This window comes from Microtus oregoni, unplaced genomic scaffold (assembly GCF_018167655.1).
Source record: "Microtus oregoni isolate MIOR12 unplaced genomic scaffold, Mior012 000023F_ref0000262, whole genome shotgun sequence".
In the NCBI taxonomy this organism is placed as follows: domain Eukaryota; kingdom Metazoa; phylum Chordata; class Mammalia; order Rodentia; family Cricetidae; genus Microtus; species Microtus oregoni.
The window spans coordinates 8332551-8358658 of NW_024543082.1; the positions used below are offsets into that span (position 1 = coordinate 8332551).

The 26108-nt window shown below is 41.1% G+C and overlaps 2 protein-coding genes and 1 non-coding gene across 8 annotated transcripts; all 3 read left to right on the forward strand.

The window, feature by feature from the left end:
* The first annotated feature begins 422 nt into the window (after window positions 1-422).
* On the forward strand, window positions 423-4461 carry Trmt10c (tRNA methyltransferase 10C, mitochondrial RNase P subunit). Its single transcript, XM_041673077.1, has 2 exons — window positions 423-696; window positions 2967-4461. The coding sequence occupies exon 2, from the start codon at window positions 2989-2991 to the stop codon at window positions 4228-4230; it is 1242 nt and encodes a 413-aa protein (XP_041529011.1). The 5' UTR covers window positions 423-696; window positions 2967-2988; the 3' UTR covers window positions 4231-4461.
* LOC121462091 lies at window positions 2344-2478 on the forward strand. Its single transcript, XR_005976263.1, has one exon. It is a non-coding gene; the product is annotated as a small nucleolar RNA SNORA70 (small nucleolar RNA).
* Window positions 4462-7536: 3075 nt separating the features above from the next.
* On the forward strand, window positions 7537-18196 carry LOC121461784 (PEST proteolytic signal containing nuclear protein). Of its 6 annotated transcripts, XM_041673058.1 has the most exons (6): window positions 7605-7722; window positions 11232-11409; window positions 11485-11647; window positions 12397-12471; window positions 15020-15075; window positions 16421-18196. In XM_041673058.1, the coding sequence occupies exons 2-6, from the start codon at window positions 11354-11356 to the stop codon at window positions 16545-16547; spliced, it is 477 nt and encodes a 158-aa protein (XP_041528992.1). In that variant the 5' UTR covers window positions 7605-7722; window positions 11232-11353; the 3' UTR covers window positions 16548-18196. The 6 variants fall into 6 exon arrangements, with proteins under 6 accessions (XP_041528989.1, XP_041528992.1, XP_041528990.1 ...); XM_041673055.1 differs by lacking the exon at window positions 11232-11409 and having other exon boundaries at window positions 7537-7722; window positions 12400-12471; XM_041673056.1 differs by lacking the exon at window positions 11232-11409 and having other exon boundaries at window positions 7608-7722; window positions 11433-11647.
* The last annotated feature ends 7912 nt before the right edge of the window (window positions 18197-26108 follow it).

Here is a 26108-nt window from a genome sequence, read left to right on the forward strand (position 1 = left end):
TTGTTTCGGTTTGTGGGGGTGGTATTGAGACAGCCCTGTGTAGGGCTGGCAGTACTGGAACTAGCTTTGTACATCAGGCTGGCCTCAAGCTAGAGATTCCCCTGCCTCCCAAACGCTGAGATTAACGGTATGCACCACTACGCCTGGCTAGAATTAAACTTTAAAATAGAACCGTAAGATTTGCGTTCAGGTCGTTTTGTTAGTACATACATATAAACAGAGTAACCAAGCTGAGAGCCGGTGAAGAGGTTTCTAGTTCTAACAACAAATCACTAAAAAGGGTGGCGGGGCGCCGGTGGAACCCCGGGCCTACTCATTTTCACAAGGACTCACAGGCAGCCAGTCAACGAGACCGCGAACCGACTCTAAGCAGAGAAACTTCCGGCGGGGCTAGACGTCAGATGCAGCGCCGGGAGGAAGAGGCGGGACTTCTGGCCGTGTGGGACTTCCGGCGGCCGCGGCCGGAACTCCTCGGCTCCTCTTCGGCGTGTGCGGTGCAAGCCGAGGGGTGCTCTTCGGGGCTGCTCTCACGGGCCGCAGTTAGCGGGTCCCGGCGCTCGGCCGCACTCCTGGTCCACGTGGGCCTTCCTCCGCCGGTGTTCTGGTGCTGCGTAGACCCGGTGGCTGTTCGGGATGCCGGCTGTGGAGCGTGTGTGCTGAGAAGTACAGTCCAGAGGAAGCGGTGATTTAGAAATCGTAAGTAGTACAGTGCCTGAAGGCCGTGTTTACCAAAATCATCTCCTTTATTGGCATTAAAATGTAAGTTGTTGGGGGCAGGAGAGACGGCTCAGCGCCTAAGAAGTAGTGCTCTTGCGGAGGATTCGAACATGGTTTTCAGCACCCAGTTCGTACAGCTCACAACTGTGTCTAACACTGGCCAGGACACACACCACACACACACACACACACACACACTTCTAAAATAAAATAAAAAAAATTTAAATTAGCTTTTTATAATGAGTGTGGTGGTGCAGGCCTTTAACTATAATCTCAGGACTGAGGAGGCTGAGGCAGGAGATCTGTCTGGAGTTTGAGGCCACTCTGCGCTAAGGAGTGGAGAACTTGCAAAGAATTTTTCGAGGCAGGGTTTCTCTCTAACACGTTTTTATTCCTAATGGAATATAGTCTTTAGCTTCTAGTGGGGAAAACAATTTGAGTGTTGCAAGGATTATCATGGCACAAAGGTGCCAGAATACAGAGAACCCGAGCTCGAATAACCAGAAAGGCAACAAATAGGACTGATTGATCGAAAGTGTGAAATGATAAAGCTATGTGCAGCTGAAAAGACAGAGGGTGGTATTATGAAAATCTGTTTAGGCCAAATTCATGAATTTGGATCTAAACCGAACACAAAATTGTGGTATTTGGGGGTGGAAGGAGTGCATCCGGGCATCTGTATGGCCAGAGACCATAAGAACATCCGGGAGTGTGCAGGGTCATTATAGGAAACCAAAGGTTGGAATTTTTAAGGAATTTTCCTTTCCCCTCATATTTTGCACTAGTTAACAAATTTTAAGCATATTTCTGTTTTGGAAGCACAGAGGCATCTGTGTGGCAGCTCTTTGGTGTCTATTAGCTGCCGCCTTATATAACTTTCCTGCTCTTTTGTCTTCCTCGTTGCTTTCATGAAGGATCTTGAGATTGGATATTTTTCTGAAGGAGACTATAGCATCTTGTTCTCAGCTCTGTAATTGGCATACAACTTTCCTCTCTAGTTATATTGATTCTCTAGGCCTGTTTCTATGCAAATCTAAAAAGGTTATTTGAGTTAACCTTTTGTTTAAAAATATGTTGAAAGTAGGGGCTGGAGAGATGGCTCAGCGATTAGGAGTACTGGCTGTTCTTCCAGAGATCCTTGAGTTTGATTCCCAGCAACCACATGGTGGCTCACAACCATCTGTAAAGAGATCTGGTGCCCTCTTCTGGCATGCTTACATGCAGACAGAACACTGTATACATAATAAATAAAATAAAATCTTTTTTAAAATGTTGAAATTCATCTATAAAATAAGAACATGAAGCAGGGTGTGGCGATACATACTATATAGTGTCAGTTATTTCAGAGGCTGGGGCAGAGCACTGATGCTGACAAGTTTGAAATCAGCCTGGTCAACATAAAAGACCCTTGTCTTGCAAAAATAAAAAATTTAAAAAATGACCAGTAAGTGATCACAAGCTTTGGTGCATAGGAGTTAAATTAGTAGAGAGGGGCTAGGAGGAGAAGAGGGAGTGGGAACTGCAGTCGGAATGTAATACATAGGAGAATTAAATTAGTGGTGCATGTGCAATCAATCTCAATCAATCTAAGTTGATTCCCTTTGTGCTTCAGAAATCAGTTCCTTTCTGCAGCCAATTAAGCCGACCAGCTTCCTTTCCTCATGGGGGTCTGGTGTGCAATGGTTGCAAACAACATTCTCCTTGGTAGTGTATGCAGCCTGTTGAATGTACAGGTTGCCCAAAGGGACCTTGGAGACAGTTTTCAAGTAGATAATCATGTCTCATCTCAATGCTATCTCCAACCTAGGCTGTACAGACAAGTATTTGGGGTTTTTGTGGAGAAGCCCCGGGGCACAGTGTTTCTGTTGTTCAGGCCATCATGTCTATCCACACTAAACTGCAGAATGAAGAGTTTGTGAGGCCCTGTGTTGAGCCAACTTGGGGTTTCCTGATAGCCGGAAGATCACATCTTAGGGAAGTAGTGCTTCAAGTTTAATACAGATGAATTGAAAGCCATGGTAGCTACAATTGGCTCGTACCTGATGGCTGTGGGGTCAAAATGTTCACAACTATGACCCCCCTGGAGTAGTGCCAGACCCAGCTTTCCGAAGGCCTTCCCCTGACCTGAGTCCATGTCCACTGCTCATGTGTACTAATACATCTCATTTGTCTGCCTGAGAAAGAAAGAAATTAGATTCACAGGGAGTTTTAAAATCTTTATCTAACTTAATTTCATTTTTCTTCTATAGGAGTTCTTCACATTTCTTCAAAATGAATGTTACTGTCCGATTCTCAAGACCTTTTGCCAGATTAATGTTGCCATTTACCATTCATAGGAAGAGAAGGAATTTATATTCAACAGTTCTGCAGAGATACATGTCTTCCAAAGCATCTTCTTTGTCCTGTCATAATAAGGACAGTACGTCCCCTCCAGAACAGCTAGAATTGGACAGGTGGAAAACTACAATGAAATCTAGTATTCAAGAAGATAATGTCTCAATGGCCTCAGACAGTGGCGAAGATCCTCTAGCTGCCACCAGAGAATTAATTGAGATGTGGAGATTGCTTGGCAGACAAGTACCAGAACGTATCACTGAAGAAGAATTCAAAACCCTTATGGAATGTGCTTCTAAATCAGCCCAAAGAAAATACTTAAAGTTTTTGTATGGTAAAGAAATAAAGAAAAAAGCTGAGCAAATAAAGAAGGAAATGAAAGCAGAGGCCCGGGAAGAAGCAAAAAAGGCCAGGTTGCTAGAAACCACCAAGGGTGGAAAAAACCAGGACTTTATGTTTCTTCGACTCTGGGACCGGCAGATGAACATTGCAATGGGCTGGAAGGGTGTCCAGGCTATGCAATTTGGACAGCCTTTGGTTTTTGACATGGATTACGAAAATTTTATGAAACCAGTTGAACTGCAGAATACTGTTTCTCAACTTTTAGAAAGTGAAGGGTGGAACAGAAAAAATGTTGATCCTTTCCACATTTATTTCTGCAATCTTAAACTAGATAGTGCTTATCATAGACACTTAGTTAAACGCTACAGTGGAAAGTGGGACAAATTGCTCTTAACAGCAACAGAAAAGTCTCCCGTCGATGTATTTCCAAAGGACAGTATTATATATTTAACTGCAGATTCTCCCAATGTTATGACTACCTTCAAGCATGATAAAATTTATATAATTGGATCACTTGTTGATAAAAGTGTACAGACAGGCATATCCCTGGCCAAGGCAAAACGGCTAAATCTAGCCACAGAACGTCTTCCACTGGATAAATATTTACAGTGGGATATCGGTAACAAAAACCTCACCTTAGATCAAATGGTCCGTATTTTACTCTGCATGAAAAACACTGGTAACTGGGAAGAGGCTCTGAAGTTTGTTCCCAGGAGAAAGCACACTGGCTATTTGGAGGTCACTCAGCATTCTCAGGAGGATTTTACGAAGCTGAAGAAGACAAAGACACGGTCGTTTCTAAAAGGCTCCTTAAATGTAGGCACACGGAAAAGGTGACATAATGAGAAAATTTAATAGTGTAAGAAGTAAATAGATTGGAAATACAGTTCAAGTAAGGTATTTCTAAACGGAATTGTATTTTAAAAGTAGTCTTTCCAGACAAACAGTTTTGTCTTTTTCTAATTTAAGTATCTGGAAAACTTTGAAAGTATGTTTTATTTGTTGTAGGAACAATCAGAAATTATAGATTAATCTAGAATTGAACACAATAAAAGTTATATCATTGTAGTTTTTTTTTTTTTAACTCTTTGTTCTTTGACGGGGCGCACCACCCAGCACACAAGTAAATTACACAGAATCTTATTTTTTTCTTACTAATGTCTGGTAACTTGGCTTGTTTCTAGGCAGCTTTTCCTAAATTGTCCCATCTACCTTTTGCCTCTAGGCTTTTTTTTTTTTTTTAAGATTTATTTATTATGTATACAGTATTCTCAGTACTCTCTGCATGTATGCCTCTCTGCATGTATGTCTGCAGGCCAGGAGAGGGCACCAGATCTCATTACAGATGGTTGTGAGCCACCATGTGGTTGCTGGGAATTGAACTCAGGATCTTTGGAAGAGCAGGCAGTGCTCTTAACCTCTGAGCCATCTCTCCAGCCCTGCCTCTAGGCTTTTATCTTTATCTATATACCTTTCTTAATACTCCATGGCTTAGTGTGTAGTTGGGTGGCTGGCCCCTGGAGGCCTCCTCCTTCTCTTGCTCTTAGATCTTCCAGATTTCTCTTCCTGTTTATACTCTCTGCCTGACAGTCCTGCCTATCCTTTCTCCTGGTTTGTTGTTGGTCAGTTTATTAAGCGAATCAGGTGTTCTAGACAAAGTGACACAGCTTCACAGAGTTAAATGCAACATAAAAGAATGCAACACATCTTTGTATCATTAAATATTCCATAGCATAAGCAAATGTAACACATCTTCAACAACTATTCTATAACATAGCTTTTTTTTTTTAATGGATTCTTTGAGTGTCAGACTTTTTAGCTTGGTGTTTGTTTGTTTGTTTGGTGTGTGTGTGTGTGTGTGTGTGTGTGTGTGTGTGTGTGTGTGTTTGGTGGGGGCTGTCTGAAGTAGCCTGTGCCAGTCTCAGTGTGCTGAGACTGATCTTCAGCCCCTGGTTCTCAGCTTCCACCTGCCAAATGATGCAATTATAGAGATGTACCACCATGCCTGGCTCCATTATACATATTCTTTATCCATGTCAGAAACTGTTCTCCGATGAGAAAATAGATTAAACCTTTCTAAATTTGAAGTAGTAGTTATGAAATTAAAGCCTGTATATGATGCAGGGCATATTACTTAACACAATCTTGGTTATCCAAGTGTGGAGATAAAGCCAATTTCTTGTCTTAGGGTTGGGAGGTGGCTCAAAGAACCTGCTCTGGCAGAGAACTTGAGTTCGGTTCCCAGCACCACATTAGATGGTTTACAACCACCAGTAACTCCAGTTACAAAACAAAACAGGTGAGACTCTAGCCATACTTAATGCGTGTAATTCATTCAACACTAAATGAATCTACTAAAGGTTTCTAGGAGTTAAAAAGAATCTTCTTGATAGAGAAGTGGCTTGCTGTGGTTATTGTTAGGTAAAGACCAAAGGGGCAGGGGAAACTACAAGATATTTTTTTTTCTATTGTTTGTGTCTGTACACAGAGATAAGAATCTGGTACTAGCTTTTATTTTTAAATTCTCACCGTAGGATACTTTACCCTTGAAATAATAGGATGATTTAACCAATAGACAGCTATTAAACTAAAGAAAATATCTTGAAAAAATATCAAGAAGTAAATAAATAGTAGATCAAGCCAAGTCTGAACATTGGTGCTGTGCTGGGGCATATTTAAAACCTAGTTAGACACACAGTGGAGGGTGTCTTAACTAGGAGGCAGAGGCAGGCAGGTCTCTGAGTTCGAAACCAGCCTGGTTTACAAGAGCTAGTTCCAGGATGGACACCAAAGCTACACAGAGAAACCCTGTCTGGGACCAGGGAGAGAAAAACCCACTACCTAGTTAGAAAAGGGACTAGAGTAGACACAAGGCCGAGATCCTCAGACCACAGTAGACCAAATTTCCTTTTTCCCTAGGCAGGTCAGTTCCTGCCTTTGAAAGTATATCTGTAGCACGAATAATAAAAACCCAGAGACAGATATTGGGTTCAAGCTGAAGATCAGAAAAACAAAACATCCAAGCCACTTGAGAAGCCTTAACTCTACCAAGGCTGAACAACTGCAGACTGAGCCCTGAGCCTCTTATTCCTCGCTGTTTATATTTCCCTCCAGTGCTGGGATTAAAGGTGTGAGCTGCCACCACCACCACCTGGATCTGTTTCTGCACTGATCTTGTGCAGCCCAGGGTGGCTTTGAACTCACAGAGATCCATCCATCCGCCTCTGTCTCCCAAATCGTGACACCACTGCCTGGCCTTTATGGCTTACTTTTACCCTTTGATCTTTAGGCAAGCTTTTTTTTTTTCAATTATTGTTGTTTATCTTTTGGTTTTTCCAGACAGGGTTTCTCTGTGTAACAGTCGTGGCTGTCCTGAAACTCACTTTGTAGACCAGGCTAGCTTCGAATTAACTGAGATACGCCTGCCTCTGCCTCTCAAGTGCTGGGATTAACACCACTGCCCGGTTGCAAGCTTTATTTATTAAAACAAAATATCACTATATGTATCTTTTTTAACATGTATTTTTACTTATGTGTGTGTGAGTATATGCAAGTGCGTGTGGGTACTCGCAGAGTTCAGGAGGTTGTTGGATTCCCAGGAACTAGAGTAAAGCAGTTGTGAACCACCCAAAGTGGTACTGGGAATTCCTGGTCTTCTGGAAAAGCAGCAAGCGCCCTTAACCACCAACAATGCTTGCTTGCTTGCTTGCTTGCTTGCTTGTTTGCTTGCTTGCTTGCTTGCTTGCTTGGTACAACTATACACTGAACTTTTCATGACTGCAAACAACGAGGAAAAATTTCCACAACAGTTTCCGTAAGGCATTACTACGTGATCGTCCATACGTTGCTTTCCGAAGTCAGTACACAGTTAAAAGGATAATGTCACATTAGACCGTCCAGATTAAACGGTAGTGTATGAAGGGTGTCAACACTAGACGGTGTTCGGAAACTGAAATCTCTCCGAAAGGATGCATACAGTTCTATCCCATAGGTAATCCAATAACTAAAAGGAAGGAACAGGTACAACCACCCTTGAGCAAGCAAAAACCTAAATACACCAAGGGTTCCAACGTCAGGCAACCCCGCCATCAGACAGTCCAGTCCTCCAGAGCCCGCGGCAAGCCGATGGCGTCACATCCGCCCCGGTCGGTCGCTCCAGGGCCGCTCTAGGCTGCGGTCTCGCTGGCCCGCCCGAAGCTTTATGGTTGCTGGGCGGGGCCGTGACGTCCTTGCCCGGGCTGCAGGGGGAGGCCGCGGCGGGGAAGATGGCGGACGGGAAGGCGGGAGAGGACAAGCCAGAGAAGCCGCAGCGAGCCGGAGCCGCCGGAGGTGAACACAACCCCAGCGTCGCGGGCTGCGGGGGCTACTCCGGCCTTTCTTTGGGCTTCCCGGGGAGCGGGGGTACTTAGGGCATCTCAAGCGCGGGCGGAGGCGGCGCTCGGCCCGGCTAGGGGCTGGGCACGCCCGGTGTGGCCCGCGGGGATCCAGGCCCACGTAGCCTTCTCAGAGGAGAGGCCGCCAGTTACCACCCGGTCCTGAGAAGGGAGGTGGGTGTCTGAGTTCGGGGTGGGAGCCAAACAAGAGAGAACTCAGGGCCCGCTGCGCACTCAGGCCCCCACGCGATCGCCGAGCCGCCTCCGCGGCCGCTGGCCCCAAACCGGCTGTGCCTGGGAGCCGGCCTCTCGGTTACACGTAGTTAATTACGTTTGTGATCCCTTTTCACTGACGAGGTGGAAGACCCCAGCCCAGTCTTTGCTGTATTTTCACAGAGTATTTATAAACCCTGCAGTGGGATAAGTCGAGGATGCAGGGGGAAGGGAATCTGGTTCAAGCTGCAAAAGCTTGAAATTAGGGTTTGATTCAGTTTCTTTATAGTTATCTGTCTTGGGCTGCTATCAGCGGAGTCTGTGCCGGATGTTTAGTTGGCATAGTAGGAAGGTGTGATCTTCCTGTAATTTGTCAGGAAAATGAACTCCGATTATAGCTATCCTCTCGTTCCTCCTACCCCCCGTAATTTTTGATCGTGTGCTTTTAAGAAAAGAAGCAAGTAGTCTCTGCCCCTACGCCCTTTTGTCGTACCAATAAGTAACACGTGCGAGCGGATCATAATGTCTTGTTTAGAATGTTTCAATGCTTCACTATTCTAGCTCCCTTTGGCCTTAACGCTAAAAGATTTAAATGCGAGAATATATAGACTCAGCGCATAAAGGCGAACCATAGGGTCTACCAGGTTTGTTAATTGTCACGGCAATAAAAATTACTAAGAAGATAAATGTAATGTTACTTTGGACTCAAAATTTGCTTCTTTAAACATCTGTAGAGTGCTGTTAGTTGAGCCAGAGCCCCTCGTCGTCGTCGTCCCCCTTTGTTTGTTTCTTTGAGATAGGATCTCATTTAGCTCTGGCTTCTTGTACTGAAATTACAGGCCCATGACCACTTTGTCAGGTCTTCTCACTAAATAAATAAACTAGTAAAATAGCTGATGAAAATATTTTAGTTCTTAGTTACCTTAGCCCTCCTCCACTGGTACTAAAGGTAGTTTAAAGGAAAACTATCGCATAAGGTATCTTAGGTGGCTTTTCACTTAGAGAACTCTTTTAAGGTAAACAGTGTTTAGGGGGTTGTATAGATTACTTTGCTAGTCGGTATCAAAAAATTTTGGTCTTTGTTGGTAACTTACAATAACAGCCCTTTTCTGCTTAATTTTTCTCATGTCATATAGATTATTAACCTCAGACATAGTGAATTATGCAGAGGAATCATAACTGAACCCATACATATGAATGAATTGATAAGTTTGCAGCAAGTATTCAGCATTTTTGGGAAACTTTGTCCATACTTGGAACATTTCTTTTGTTGAACAGCCCACAGTGTTGGGAATACAAGTACTTTTCCTATTCATTTATTCTTGTTATTATATGTTATTGATGCTGGAGAATGAACCCAAGGCCTCATTTATGCTAAGGATGAACTTTACTGCTGCGTTCTACTCCAATAAACAATATATTCCCGTAATTAAAGTTAGTATGTCTACTAGAGAGGCAGTTTGAACTTCCTTTCACTTCAGTCTACTTTGGAAGAGCTCTCTATTTTCCTTAAGACCGTTTTGGGTAATGTTACACAGTTTAGCTTAAGTAGAAAGTTAGAGACCAGCAACTTAATACATAATCATAGCCATTTTAAGTTATTGAGGGCTATGCCAAGGGCTGCTTCAATGATGTGCTTATTTCCTGTGTTAAACACAGCTCATGAAGGACTTGGATCCTTTTTTTTAACCCCCAGGTAAAGAAGCTACTAGTGTATGCACATGACTTTGTGAAATTACATTTTTCTTACTAGGTATTTTTTTTCTTCTAAAGCAAAGTACCTATGTTCCCTAAAGCCCAACCCCCATCTCATCTATTCAGTGAAAAAGAAAAATTCTATTATTATGTATGATTTAATTGACATTAACCTACACCTTTTGTCTGCTATAAAGGAGACAGAAGTCTTCATTAAAATATTTTTTTATGTTTCAAAGCTACAGAGAAACCCAGTCTCAAAAAATTTATTTAAAATCTAGCAATTTGTATAATTATGACTTACAAATATGTGCTTTTCTTATTTAAGAATGATTGTTCATTTGTTCATTAAAATTAATACTACTAAAAAATATTCACAGTATTAATCTGTAGTCATTCACCATAAAAGCCCATGATCTCAGCTGCCCTAGAGATGAAGTAGCAGGCGTGCAAGTTACAGACAGGAATGCCTGGACCTGGGCAGCATAGTGGGACATGTCTGGAAATGAGAAAGCTGTTTGGACATGTAGGTCATTGGTGCAACCCTTGCATGGCATATACAAGGCCATGTGTCCAAACCTTGATGCCACAAAGTACTAATTAATCTAAAGATGCATCCTTCCCAAATTTATGGATTTAGACTTGTAGTCTTGAGTCTTAGATATTTTTTACTTTGTCAGTTACCGTGTTTACACTCCTACCCCTAACTCCCATTCTAGCTTTGCCCCATTTTCTTATTGAACTTGCCAAGACAGTCACTTAGAGTGTCTTCTGTTTTGCTACAAGTAAGTTTGACTCGTTGTCACAGAGTGTATCCTGTAGGGTGGAATTAGAGAGAAAAAGATGGCCAGTCTTTCCAATGTGTTCTTAAATAGACTTATATAATTGATTTAATACACATACAAGCAAAATTATTGAACTACATCTTGCTTCCTACATCTACATATATATGTGTACTCTCTTGAAATTAAGATTAGCTCTTTCATTCATGAGGAAATATAAGTGTATATTGACTTATAAGTATACTTGGAATAGCTCTTACAGGTAGCTTAACACAGGTGCTAGCCCAGCTTTTAGAGTAGGGTGAACTCTCAAGATGACTGTGAAGTTCTTTTTCAACTCCATAGGTTATGTAAGGTGTATCTTGAATAACACATCACTTAAGAACCTAACTAGCTGGGGATGTAGCTCAGTGTAGAGTGCTTGCCTTGTATATGCAAAGCCCTGCGTTCAGTATGGTAAAGGAGGGAAAAAGCTGTAGAATGAATTCACAGTGTAGTTTAAGTTAACAGTGGTCATGTTCATGATTAGATGTTTTGTGTAATTAGTTCTGAATTACTAAAAATATTATTTGCTAGATGTTTTATCTTGCCACGATTGGATATTTACAAGTTAGTTTGTATAAAAGAATTTGTTGATCGTAATTTCTGGACATCAAAATTCCACAAATGGAACCAAGATTAATGTACAACTAATAGGATAATGTTTAGCTGAAGGGTGTTTACTTTTTGTGAACTCTGTGTTTATAATTTTAAATTGCTCTGTATTTTATGCTAGTTAATTCATGGGAGCCTCTTGTACTGCCACACAATCTCAGTTCCTGCTATATACTCTAACAAACAGTGGAAGAGACTGTTGGGTCAGTAGGTGACAACTGCAGAGGTATCTTCCTTGTAAAGATGCTTTTTGAGGTTGCTGCTCCCATCAATCTGCTCAGTAAAAATAGCTCATCTTGGTAAGTTGTTTCGACTTCACCAGGACCTGAAGAAGAAGCAGAAAAACCTGTGAAAACTAAGACTGTTTCTTCCAGTAATGGAGGGGAAAGTTCCAGTCGCAGCGCTGAAAAGCGATCGGCTGACGAAGAAGCTGCAGACCTCCCAACAAAGCCTACAAAGATCTCTAAATTTGGATTTGCCATAGGTAGTCAGACGACAAAGAAAGCATCAGCCATCTCCATCAAACTTGGATCAAGTGTGAGTTGTTTTATGTCTGGTGTTGTAATAGCCCTTAAGGATTTGTTACATCAGTCTGCTCTTTTTAGTATGGGTGTATATATATATAGTTAAATAAGAGTTCAAAAGGTAAGTGGCTTTAAGTGACTCTGAACTTACAAGTGGTTAAAAGTAATGAACACTTTAGGAAAGGTCCATGAATTCTATCTCAAAGCAGTTGAAGAAGAAGGCATATTGTAATGAATATATGATTTTTAAAGTAATCATTTAGGATTTTTTTAGTTGAATAAAATCTCTGAAAATATTGAATTTTAGGAATTAAATTTTTAACATGGTATATTAAAAAGTAGTAAATTGTTTTGTGCTGTAGCTCTACTGTAGAATATATGCTTAGCATCTGAGAGGCTAAAGGTAGAACGTAACTGGTAGAGAAACTCAGTGTGATGCCCCTTGATTCTGAAGGAGCTGTGTAATCATATGAAGGTTACTGTGGGCCAGACTAGCAATTACTAGTCATTTCTTCTGTGTGCATCCCTTAGCTTAACTAATACTAAATTATAAATCCTAACTATTCGATACATGGAATTAATAAAGTAAAACTTACCTGCTGGTAACCCTTGTTTTCAAAGATATGATAGTTTTGCTCAAAATATACTGAGTTTCTTACTGTGAAAGCTTATGAAAAATTTGAGTCTTCTAAGAACAATTGTTTTTTATTAAATAAACCTATATAAATTTTGTGATAATTCTGTTAAATATTTCTTCTTCAGAAGCCTAAGGAAACGGTTCCAACTCTTGCTCCAAAAACCCTTTCAGTAGCAGCAGCTTTCAATGAAGATGAAGATGTAAGTTAATACTGTTTTGGTTTACTTTATTTTTAAAGGTGTGTGAGATAAGTGCCATGAAAGGCATGTGTGTCATGTTATGCATGTGGAAGTCAGGAGACACCTTCTTGGGGGCGGTTCTATTATCCTAGGATTGCCAGACTTGCATGGCAAGCTTCTTTACCTACTGAGCCACCCTGTTGGCCCTTATTTTTCCTTTAACTAGTCCCTTTCAGAAGATAGTGGGGGCTTGGTAGTAAGGAGCATGACTGTTCTTTCAGAGGACCAGAGTTCAGTTCCTGAGAGCTGGCTCACTAACACCTGTAACTCCAGCTCCAGGGGATTCAGCTCCTTTGGCTTGCACAGGCACCTGCACACACATACACATACCCATAGAACACACACATACTCTTACATCCACACATGTAATTAAAAATAATAAACTTTTTTATAGAGAAAAGGATAGTAATGAAAAATTGGAGTTTGTACTAATGGTATTTAAGTTGATATCAGTAAAATAGTATTAGTAAAATTTCTGTATTAAAATAGTATTAGTAAAATTTTCTAAGAAAATTGGATATTTCCTTTTTTTTTTCTCCCTTTGTACTGAGCTTAATGCCTTGTGTATGCCAGGCAACTGTTCTACATACCCAAAACTAAAAATTTGATGGGTCTGTTTGTTGGTTTAAGTGTATAAATATTGCTAATTTTTAGGCAAGAATCAAGTCAGATGCTTATAATGAATACTAGGAACATGGTCATTCAAATGTCTAGAGGTCAAAAAAACCACTTGCTGGGTTAGTTCTTTGACCATGTGGGTCCTGGGGATTGACTATAGGTTGTCTGGCTTGGTGGCAGGTACCTCTTTACCCACTGAGCTCTCTGCAGCCTTCTCATGCCTGACCTCAGTATTGCTGCCTTTGGTGATGTCACTTGTGCTCAGAAGTTAGAAAGAGCAGCTATAGAGTGCTGCATGGTGTATCAGTAGCAGGAAATACAGTGCAGGTGATACTGCTAGAACTTCCTCTTAATGAGTGTGTTCAGAGTGAGCTTGAGGTCTCCATCTGTTATTCTGTCTGTCCCAGTTCTCTCGTGCTCCTTACAGTGTTGATATCCTGTTATACTCATGGATTTTAGTGGAAATTTCCAGGGTATTTTTCCTTTGTGAAAGACGTGGTCACCATATCTCAGGCTGACTGGCCTGGAACTTGATATATAGCTGAGGATGACTTTGAATTTCAGCTCCTTTTGCCTCCACCTCTCATGTCTTGAGATTACAGAAATGTACCACCATACACATCTTACGTGGTGTGGAGGGTCAAACCTGACTAGAGCCCTGTGCATAGTAGACAAGCTGGAATTAAAGGAATGGGGCACTGCTCTTGACTGTTTTGTCTTTGAGGCAGAAACTCTTACAGCTAGGGCTAGCCCCTGAACTCGCTCTACCATACTCATACTCAGCCAATGAAACATTTGGATATGTACAAGACCAGAAGGAAAAGACCCTGGGAAGTAGGGAAAGTATACAAATAGGAAGCTGTTGGTGCCTATAATGCAGCCGTGCTTTGTGTGTAATGTCTTAACAGTATGGCTGTCTCTTTTATATGCTTCTCCTGTGTGCCTTTGCAATGTGGATTTATTTATTTGTGCAACTGGAGATGAGTACCTAAGTTTACCCTGCCCCCCCCCAAAGAGTGGATTTTAAATTTTTCTGTTGTGAATATATATTTTGATATTTGCTTGAAACATTTACGCGTAAACATTTAGGCAGATTCCATGCCTTTGCCAAAGTGAAAAGTGTACCAGAAAGCTTGAAGTTCATGTGTCTCTTTGACATACTTGTTATTTTAACTTGGTTATAGTTGGAGGTTTTCGAGGTATCTTTTGTATTGTGTTCTGACTGTACAGATAATCTACATCCTTGCTTTGAGTTACCTTTCTCTTTATCCTTCCCCAAATTTGTTTTTGTGAAAAAAAGCTTTAAGAAATATTTAAAGTGGGGGCTGGAGAGATGGCTCGGAGGTTGGGAGCGCTGTCTGCTCTTCCAGAGGTCCTGGGTTCAATTCCAGCAACCACATGGTGGCTCACAGCCATCTATAATGAGACCTGATGCCCTCCTCTGGCCTGCAGGCATACAGAACACTGTATACACAATAAATAAATAAAAAAAAAGAAAGAAATATTTAAAGTGGGGTGAGGTGCTCTGAGAAGATTGAGGCAGCAGGTCCCCTGCAGCCACAGTTACACCTGTTGGAAGCTGCTAGGCATGGGTGCTAGAACAGAATTCAGGTCTTCTGGAAGACCAGAACGTGCTCTTAACCTTTGAGCGGTCTCTTCATCCTCCTTCACTGAAGTACTTTTGAGCCATAACAAATAATAAAAAGTAAGTAAAAGTGAGAAGGCTCAGGCATAGTGGCACACACACTGTGCATGCAGGCCAGAGCTCTTAATTAGTCTCCATGTTCATTTGTTTGTTTTGAGACAGGCCCCTAGTGGTCTGGAACCTAATGATTTGTTTAGACCAAGTGAATTAGTAATTTCTATTCATCTCAATTTACTTGTTTTGCAGAGTGAGCCAGAAGAAATGCCTCCAGAAGCAAAGATGAGGATGAAGAATATTGGAAGGTAACCATAGTTTTTCATAGTTATTACAGAACCCTAAGGAAGTCAAGGTAAAGAATAAGTTGCACACATTTTACATGAATCCATAGTATGCCCATCTGATCCTACAAAGAATTTGAATCTATCCATGAGCTTTAAAGTGTATGATGCAAATAGGAGTAGTCCGACTGGCTGCCAATTGTCATATTTGCTAGAAAGTAAGAAATAAATCTGATACTGTTACCAGGTCCAAGTGAAATACACACACAGTTTTGTATTGTTATATTTATTTTTAGCTTGGTATATAGACCAGGTTAGACTTGAACTCAGAGATCCACCTGCCTCTGCCTCCAGAGTGCTAGGATTAAAAGTGTGCACCACCACACCCAGCTTACACATGGTTTAAGTGTAAAACTGAAATTGGACTTCACATAAAACGTGACACTGCACATTTCTTTCTATGTTTCACAACTTTGGATTTTTGTTTCATTTTTATAAATGTTGGTGATAAGCCACCGAATTAATTTTTTTAATTTTTTAAATATTTATTTATTTATTATGCATACAACATTTTGTCTGTGTGTACACCTGCAGGCCAGAAGAGGGCACCAGACCCCATTACAGATGGTTGTAAGCCACCATGTGGTTGCTGGGAATTGAACTCAGGACCTTTGGAAGAGCAGGCAATGCTCTTAACCTCTGACCCATCTCTCCAGCCCCCGAATTAATTTTTTAACCTTATTTGTGGGTCTTAGGTCACTCACTTTGCTACAGATTATTTTGTTTGTTTGCTGTAGTGCTGGGAATTGAACCCAGGGTCTGGTAATCTGGATAACTATTCTACAACTGAGTTTATACCTCAGAGCTGTATAGCTCTCAGGCAGCAGTACTAGAGCTGCAGTGGTGTCTACTGTTAACTATATATAAGTATTACCTTAAATGTGTATTGAAAACTACACGTTTGGTTGTGGAATTTCGTTCAGTGGTAGAGCTCTTGGCCAAGATACAGTAGTCCCTAGACTTTCCACAAAAGGAAAAAAATATCAGGGTGGGCCTAGAGAGGTGCATGCCTTTAATCCTCACACTCAAGGCAGAGGCAAGTGGATCTCTGAATTCCAGGATAGTCTGAGCTAAGAGACACTGTCTTCAAAAGTCATGACATTGCAAGACTCTTGGCTCCCCTTTATACTCCTGTCCTCAACTGCAGACATATTGAATGTGAAGCCTTAACCCTGTAAAGAAAGGACATTGTAAAAATTGCTACAGGGGCTCCTGATGATCTGTATTTATAATGAATGCTAAGCAAATATAAATAAGTTTAAAACAGACCAAAACAACAATTTGAATAAATTGCATTTCTTTTACACAGGGACACACCAACATCAGCTGGACCAAACTCCTTTAATAAAGGAAAGCATGGCTTTTCCGATAATCAGAAGCTATGGGAGCGAAATATAAAATCTCATCTTGGAAATGTACATGACCAAGACAATTAAATGAAGTGTTTTGCGATTGGGGTGTGGGTGGGTGCAGTTAGAAGGAACAGTCTCCTTTTGTAAAGAATGGTGTAAGACTAGCTTTGGAGCCGTTTTTTCTTTTCCTTTTTCTTCTTTTTATTTTATTTTTTTTTTTAAGATTGAGTGGTACACTAATAAATGAGAGTTTGAAATTAGAGGTAATTTATGTTTTATATACAGATTTCAAGACATTTGCTAATTTTGTAGTTTCATGTGATTAGTTTCCAAAGGTTACAGATAATAAAGAAATCAGAAGTGGTACCTTTCTAAGAATTGCATATTTTTTTAGACACAACTATTAGCACATTAAGAGGGAAGCCAAAAGTCACTGTCTACTTAAAACTGAGCAGTTCCTCTCCTGTGTCCACTCCCTCATTATCTGAACTGTCTGGCTACCAGGAGCAGCCTTGTAGAGAGGGAGTATTGGATTGAGAAGACAACGTTCCTGGACTATCAACTGAAAGTAAATTTAGATAAAATAAATAAACCTTTTCCTATGGACAGTTCATTTTGTTTGGGGTTGTCATATACTAGTATTGCATCGCTATCAGTGAGTATAGACGCTTTGCTCTTTAAAAAACATTTTTTGTCAAAAATTCTTATGTGAAGTATTATTAAAAATAGCCCACTTCACTTTAATGGAAATTGTCTCCATTCAGGAGTCTTCAGTGAACACTATTTGCTACCAAAGTAAATCAGTATTTTGAATGTGCTTGCTTCTCTTGGTTTTTATTCTAGTTCCTATAAGCGTTTCCACCAGAACTTGAGGCAAATCATAAGGAAGCTGTTTCTTTTAAAGTAAATAAATCCCACCAAAAATATAAATGTACATACTGCTTTAAGTATTTGACTGGCTTTTATTTTTAAAAGGTTTAAATACCAAAAAAGGGGGGAAAGATATAACATTGTATGAAGACAGATAAGGCAATGCACTTTCTGTGACTTTTGAAACTCGTTAGCTCCAATTTGAATTGAACTCACAAGATTTATTTGTACAACTCCATGACTTACTTTAAGTATATACATATTGGCCAGTGGTTTCAAAAGCACATTTTAATGACTGAAATAAGACAGAAAATGCTTCTTCAAACACATTTTCATTATGAAGTCTCTCAGTACTCTTAGATTTGTGTATTGCTGGTGTTTGTATTTTTTATTGTATATGGGCTTTTTTGATGTGACAGTTAATGCATCTTTAGCAGTCACAGACAAAATAAATGATGAGGTTTCCTTGAAAATGACAATGTTGAGTTTGGAGGCAGCTTCAGTGGGTTTCATTGGTGGCAGTTATTCACGAGGCATTTTTAATGTAATAACTTCCAAGAAGCAGCCTACAAATATTCATAACACTTTGTTCACTGTATTAAGTTTACTTAATAAGCCCCAAGTAAAAACAATGGAAATGTACATAGCACTGTTAGTTCTTACATGGTTTAAGTATATCAAGATACATAAATTTAACTTTTATGTAGGCAAACTGTTCATTTGTCCATTTTACTGTTTGTTGAAATAACATCTCTCCTACATATTTACTTGACTCAAATGACATTAACCTGAGGTCAAGGTGAGGAGAGAGACGACTGAGCTGAATGTCTTTACTAAAATTACAATAAATTTTGTCAAACTTGGTAGTGGTTTTATTTTTTATTTCATTTAATAATTTCTTCCTGTGTCTTTAAAAACATTTTAGAAAGTATTTTCTATGTATGGCATGCTGTCACGGTTGGGAGAATGAAAACATCACCTTTTTAGATGCCTGTTTCCAGAACCTCTTACATACTGGCCGTTAGACATTTGTGGAGGATGTTAGCATTATCTGGTGCTCTACCTTACACTGTTCTGCTGGGCTTCACATTCCATTTACAACACTGTTACACCCCCAATCCAAGAGCCAGTTCATTGTCAATTCATGGCTTGTCTTCATTTATTCCTTTTTTTTTTTTTTACATTTTTTTCCTCATTTTTTAATTGATTTTTAATGAGCTCTACATTTTTCTCTGCTCCCCTCCCTAACTCTTCCCTCCCCCCTTCAATCCTCCCCCAAGGTCCCCATGCTCCCAGTTTACTCAGGAGAGCTTGTCTATTTCTACTTTCTACTTTACATGTAGATTACATCTATGTAAGTCTCTCTTAGTGTCCGCATGGTTGTCTAGTTCTCTGGGATTGTAGTATGTAGGCTGGTTTTCTTTGCTTTATGTTTAAAAACCACCTATGAGTGAGTACATGTGATAATTGTCTTTCTGTGTCTGGGTTACCTCACTCAAAATAATGTTTTCTAGCTCCATCCATTTTCCTGCAAAATTAAAGATGTCATTTTTTTCTGCTGTGTAGTACTCCATTGTGTAAATGTACCACATTTTCCTTATCCCATTTATTTTTTTTCACATGTATTTATTGTGGGTGCATGAAGCCTTAACTCATTATTCTTTATCAATAAAAAATCGGGATGTCAGATATTGGAGTAAGAACCTGAAAGATAAGAGAAGCAGGAGAGCAGCCACCAGTGAGTTCCTACTTCTTCTGTTCCTTCCTCCTTATAGGGCCAAGATCCTCAGCTCTGCCTTCCTATGAGTTCTGTCTCCCATCTGTCTACAGTTCTCCAAAACTCTGTGGTTAATTTTGGGCAACTAGTGGCTGTTTCTGTCCACTACTGACTCCAAGAAAGCTTTATTTGTCAGAACAATCAAAATATCATTCAAGGTGCCCATGCACATTGCCAATGTACACATGTCGAAGGTCAGAGGACAGCTTGCAGGAGTCTGTTCTCTCCTTCCACCCTGTGGGTTACAAGTCAATATGGCTCTTCCCAGTCCCTAGATCCTTGGGGTTTTTATCCTGTGTAGCCCTGGCTGTCCTGGAGTTCACTCTCTAGACCAGGCTGGCCTCAGACTCAGAGATCTACCTGTCTCTGCCTCCAAAGTGCTGCCACCACCCGACTTACCTAGATTATTTTTGTTTTGTTTTTTGTTCCTAGATTCTTAAATGGAACATGTAAAAATGTTCATCTTTTTTATTTTCACATTTATTGTGACTAAACTGAAATTTGCCTCAGCCTCTCAAGATGCAGGTTGAGAATTATCTTCTATGACCTTGTGGAAAAGTGTTGGACAGTTATTTACAATAAATCTCTTCCCCCAATTAAGGGAGTGCATATTTCCTTCTTGAATTCTCTTAGTGTGCTTTGGGTAATGCCACTGATCCATGTCTTACCAGCAAGTGCATAGAGTCAGTTTGTTCTGTTGCTGTTTAGGTTTTGGTTGGGCTAAGGATTGAACCTTAGTCCTTATGCACCCAAACACTCCACAGCTCTACAGCTAACTTGGAAAATGGTGGTATCCTGTGATGGATTTTTCCATTAAAGTACAGTAGTTGTGCCCTTGCTGAATTCTTTTTTGTTGCCTTTTGATAGAAATTAAATACACTGAGGTTAAAGATAGGGCTGGAGAGATGGCTCAGAGGTTAAGAGCATTGCCTGCTCTTCCAAGGGTCCTGAGTTCAATTCCCAGCAACCACATGGTGGCTCACAACCATCTGTAATGGGGTCTTCTGGCCTGCAGGCATACACACTGACAGAATATTGTATACATAATAAATAAATAAATATTTAAAAAAAAAAAAAAAGATAAACTCACCCCAATTTTCCAGGGTTTTCATTTTTCAAAGTTTACACAGACTTATTTTGAGTATATTATGTAATTTAATAGGGGTATTAAGGAAAATTGGCTTTTGTCTTTCAGGAATGTTTTAAATTACTAAGATAAAACACTTTGTCCTGCTGAAATCGCAATTGATTTTAAATTAATGCTTTTGTCAAGAATGAATGTTGAGTTCTGCCAAAGGCTTAATTTTCCTTCTCAAAGAAAATGGGACTGGAGAGATAGCTCAGTGGTTAAGAGCACTGGTTTGCTCATTCATGGGAACTGGGTCTGATTCCCAGCACCCATTTGGAGCCTCAAAACTGTCTCTAACTCCAAGGGGATCTGATGTGCTCTTCTGGCCTGTGCCAGCTCCAGGCATGCATGAGATACAATAGATACACTCGTGCAAAACATTCACTTACAGGACTCAAGCTAAGAAACTTCTGGTGTAGCAGAGGTGTCAAATGTAGGAAGAGAACTATCCTTGGGTTAGGGAAACGGACAACTGAATTAGATAATAAGAGAAAAATGTATCGTCTTTGGGCAGAGACTAGAGACAGCTCAGTTGGGAAAGTGTTTGCCTAGTATACACAAAGCTCTGGGTTTGATCCGCAGTGCAGCAAGCGCAGCACTGTTAGTAATGCGTACCTGGAATCCCAGAACTTGGGAGGTGGAAGCAGGAGTATTGACAGCTCAGCATTATCCCTGACTAGACAGATGTTAGACCACACTGGGTCACAAGGGTCTATTTTGGTCAGGAGGTGGTTATGGTCACTGTCAAAATTAAGAAAGGGTGGCTGTAGGGAAGAGCTGCTCATTGCAATAAAAACAGATGTTGGAAATGTGGCCCAAGCTCTATGTGTAAGATCTCTGATGGAATGTAGCTCTCCATCCTCTGGAGAATCTATCATTAGTTAGAAATAGTACTGTTGTTATAGTTTCTTTCGCTGTATAATTCCGTTGTATGTTGTTTAGAATAGAGGTGTCTTTATAAAGTGAATCCGAGCTAGGGTTTACCTGAACAGATTTGAGAACTGTGAGCAATGGCCTTGAGGCACAATCACAATAGCCATCCACCTAATTACCACACACACAAAAAACGAACTCTGCATTGATGGGGGAAGCTTTGTTAACCAATCATCCTTAAGCGGATGAGGCTGGGACCCAGAGAGAAAACCACATGCATGGACCAGGTGGTCTCTGTGGTCCTGCTGCAACCGAGTTGAGCCTGGACTTTATGTTCCTGTGGCGTAAGTTTCCCCTTCTAATAAATAAAAATATAATTGTTTATCCTTTAAGCTAGCCTGGTTATTTCATGAACCGAGTTAGCTTTTACACTGCATTTAAAAAATAACAGCTCAAGCAGGGCGGTGGTGGCGCACGCCTTTAATCCCAGCACTTGGGAGGCAGAGGCAGGCGGATCTCTGTGAGTTCGAAACCAGCCTGGTCTACAAGAGCTAGTTCCAGGACAGGCTCCAAAACCACAGAGAAACCCTGTCTCGAAAAACCAAAAAAAAAATAAATAAATAAAAATAACAGCTCACCGTCACACGGTGGTCTAGCCATCCTAACAGTGACATTGAACTCCTGAGCTTCCTACCCCTACCTGCTCAGTGATGTGATCACAGTGCATTGCTTTTATCCAATGGTAGAGACTGCCTGGGAATTGTATGCATACTAGGCAAGCACTCTACTAACTGAACAGCCAGTGTTCTTCTGTGTAGCATGAGTTCTAATTGGCCTTTTTTTTTTCTTTTGTAGACCAGGCTGGCCTCGAACTCGTGATTCTCCTGCCTCTACCTCCTTCAACAAATCCTACCGGCGTGTGCCACCACAGTCGGCTCTAATTGGTCTTAATAAAGAAAAAATAATAAAAACTGGAGCCAGATATGGGGTAAATGCTAAAAGATCATCAGAGAGACAAAGGAGCAAGCCACAGCCAACTCTCTCTTACCTTGCTAACTCTTCAGCTGAAATATGGGCCGAGCTCTTGTCTCCTCTTGCTTTTCTTCCTCTCTCACCTAGCCATATCACTTCTGTTTATACAGACCTCCAGACCTCTGTCGTTAACTAGTGGCTAGCTCCATCCTTTGATCTGCAGGCACACTTCGTTAGAGCAAAAGCAAAACATCACCAAAATTGTATGAATTTCTTGGTTTGTTTTGTTTTTTGAGACAGTGTCTTTATGTAGTCCTGACTTAAAACTTGCTGGGTAGACTAGGTTGGCCTCCAACTTGCAGAGATTCCCCTGCCTCTGCCTCCTAAATAGTAGGATTAAGTGTGCCCAATCTGTGTACAATGTTACATAAGGAAATGTTACATAAGAAAACCTTGGTTTTCTGTTTTTCAGAGATGTGTCCCAGGCTTTCTCTGTGTAACCACTCTAGCTGTTCTGGAATTCAGGCTGGCCTTGAACTCACAAGAGATTCACCTTCCTCTGTCTCCTGAGGACATTTTATTTACAGTATCCATTAAACTTACATTATTTATAAAATTAACTACTGAGAGGAATTAAAGGTAGTCCAGATAAATGAAGATATGTTAACAGATTTAGGAAAGGGGGCTGGAGAGATGGCTCAGAGGGTAAGAGCACCGGTTGCTCTTCCAGAGGTCCCGAGTTCAATTCCCAGCAACCACATGGTGGCTCACAACCATCCGTAATGAGATCTGGTGCCTTCCTCGCCAGCAGTACATTGTATGCTTAATAAATAAATCTTTAAAAAAAAAACAGATTTAAGAAATAAGAAACTTCTTTTCCCCAAGCCTGGTGGTATACTCCTTTAATTCTAGTAATTCAGGAGGGAGAGGTAGGCAGATATTTGTGAGTTCAAGGCCAGCTAGGGAGGCAAAAATCCTGCATTGCATAAAAAAAAAAGAAAGAAAGAAAGAAAGAAAGAAAGAAAGAAAGAAAATGGGACTGGAGAGTTACCTCAGTGGTTAAGAGCACTGGCTGCTCTTCCATGGGCCTGGCTTTGATTCTCAGAACACATGGAGGCTTAAAACTGTCTGTAACTCCAAGAGGATCCGATGCGCTCTTACCAGGCATGCTTGATATACAACATACATTCAAGCAAAACATTCATACACATAAATAATGAAATTCAAAAAAAATTCAGTTTATGGGCTGGATAGATGGCAGATAGATGGCTCAGAGGTTGAAAGCACTGACTGTTCTTCCAGAGGACCTGAGTTCAATTCCCAGCAACTGCATGGCTGACAACTGTCTGCAATGAGATCTGGTGCCCTCTTCTGGCATTCAGGCATATATGCAGGGAGAACACTATATACATAATAAATCTTTTTAAAAAATCAACTTAAGCTGGGTCGTGGTGGTGAACACCTTTAATCCCAGCACTCAGGAGGCAGAGGCAGGTGAATCGCCATGAGTTCAAGGCCAGCTTGGTCTACAAGAGTTAGTTCCAGGACAGGATCCAAAGCTACAGAGAAACCCTGTCTCAAAAAAATGAAAAAATTCTGCAATTGTATTTATAGACAAGCATTGTGGTGTAGGACATCAATACCAACACTTGGGAGGCAGAGATGGTGGGGGGAATCTCTAAGTTCAAGGCCAACAGGGTCTATTTGCATAGTGAGTTCCAAGCCAGCCAGGGAGAGCTACTAGTGTCTCAAGAACAACCCCCCCCCCCCAAAAGCAGAACCTACTCTATCAGATGTCAAAATTACCATAAAACTATGAGTACGTTGATGATCAGAGATGGAAAAAGAACAAAGCTGAATAACAATTTGAGTAAAAGCCTATCCTTGTGTGAGCACAGCTATAGCTGTGGTAGTCACACACATACAAAATTAAAAACTTTGAAGAAACAAGCTGGGTATAATCCCAGCACTTGAGAGTAGAGGCAGGTGGATCTCAGTGAGTTCAAGGTCACTCTGGTCTCCAGAGTAAGTTCCAGGACATCCAGGGCTACACACAGGGAAACCCTGTCTTGAAAAAAACAACAATAACAACAGAAAAACAGTACTTGGAATCAGCAAGCCCTGCTTGTCCTAGAACTCACTATGTAGACCAACTAGAACTCACAGAGATCTGCCTGAGGGGACTAAAGGTGTGTGCCATGGGTCATAGAAGACAGTGAACAGCACTTCTTCACTCAAAGTGTAAACCAGCGAAAAACATTCACCAACATTAAATGACAGTGAACCTGACCTCACACTGCTAAAGAATAAATATATAAATAAATAAATATTTAAAAAAAATAAATTGCAGTTGCTCACTAGGAGGTCATATACTGTGGAGTTATTATAAAATAGTTCCTTGAGCAACCCAGCAGATAAGCGGACTGACCAGGAAGGACCAATCTTTGGCATTGGGGTAACAGGCTCTCGAAGGTATGACCCTGTGCTACTAAAACAGAATGGTAATTTATAGATAGTGTAATAAGAATATAGAACATTCTCTCCCAGATCAGGAGGCAGAAGAGCAAACAAACAAACCCTAGCCCTGTTACAGCACTAATTTACTTCTTGGAGGGGGAGCCTTTGCAAGTGTTACAGCTCTGGAGGGAAAGTTTCAGGCTATACCTGTAGCTCTGAAGGGAAGGTATCCTGAATACCTACCTACAGCTGAGAGGAGAAAGGTGTCCTGTCGGGAGATGAGGGTATATCTGGTATATCTACAGCTGAGAATGGAAGGTGTCCTGTCGGGAGATGAGGGTATATCTGGTATATCTACAGCTGAGAATGGAAGGTGTCCTGTCGGGAGATGAGGGTATATCTGGTATATCTACAGCTGAGAATGGAAGGTGTCCTGTCGGGAGATGAGGGTATATCTATTATATCTACAGCTGAGAATGGAAGGTGTCCTGTCGGGAGATGAGGGTATATCTATTATATCTACAGCTGAGAATGGAAGGTGTCCTGTCGGGAGATGAGGGTATATCTATTATATCTACAGCTGAGAATGGAAGGTGTCCTGTCGGGAGATGAGGGTATATCTGGTATATCTACAGCTGAGAATGGAAGGTGTCCTGTCGGGAGATGAGGGTATATCTGGTATATCTACAGCTGAGAATGGAAGGTGTCCTGGATACTTATGAGGAGAAAGGTGTCCTGACTGTTGGGAGTCAGGCTATCCCTGAAACTGGGCTCCTGCGGGGAATAGTCCCCCACAGGATGTGGCAATCCTGCTCCTCTCTCAGAGCTGTTACAGCTGAGTGCTGCTTCACTCTGCTAAGAGTTTCCCAGCAGCTGCTCTGCTCCATTCCCCTAAGGAGATTCTTCAGCCAAAACTCATTCAAGAGATTTATTTGGGAGGGAGGAATCCAAGAGAGTGAATGCCTCTGCCAACTGAACAGCACAGGGCTTATATGACTGCTTAGGGGTGGAGTTTTTCCAGATTATTTGGGTTGGGAATTGGCCAAATTTCAAGCCCCTGATCTTGGACAAGCTCAGAGATTGATTTATTTCTTTGGCTCTGATTTCAGGATTGGTGTGTTTTCATTGGCTCTGCTTCCAGGACCAGAAGTGTGTTTCTTTGGCTCTGGCTTCAGGGTCAAGGTGTGTTTCTTTGGTTCTAGTTTCAGGACTAAAGTGTATTTCTTTCACTGGCTCTGGTTTCAGGGTCAGGGTCAGTTTCTTTGGCTGGCCGTTTTACACTACAGCCTTAATGACCTAGTCATCATCTTCCAAAGGCTACAACTTTTTATTTTCTTTTCATGTATGGGTGTTTTGCATCCATATATGTCTGTGCACCTGATACTCAGAGAAGCCTCAAGAAGACACTAGGTCCTCTGGAACTGATTTTACAGATGGTTGCAAGGTGCCTGGTGCCTTGTGCTTGCATGGAACTGAACCCTGGTCCTTTGCAGCAGGCAGTGGTCTTCACAGCTGAATCATTTCTCCAGCATTAAGGCTACAACTTAAATGTTGCGTTCCTGATCAA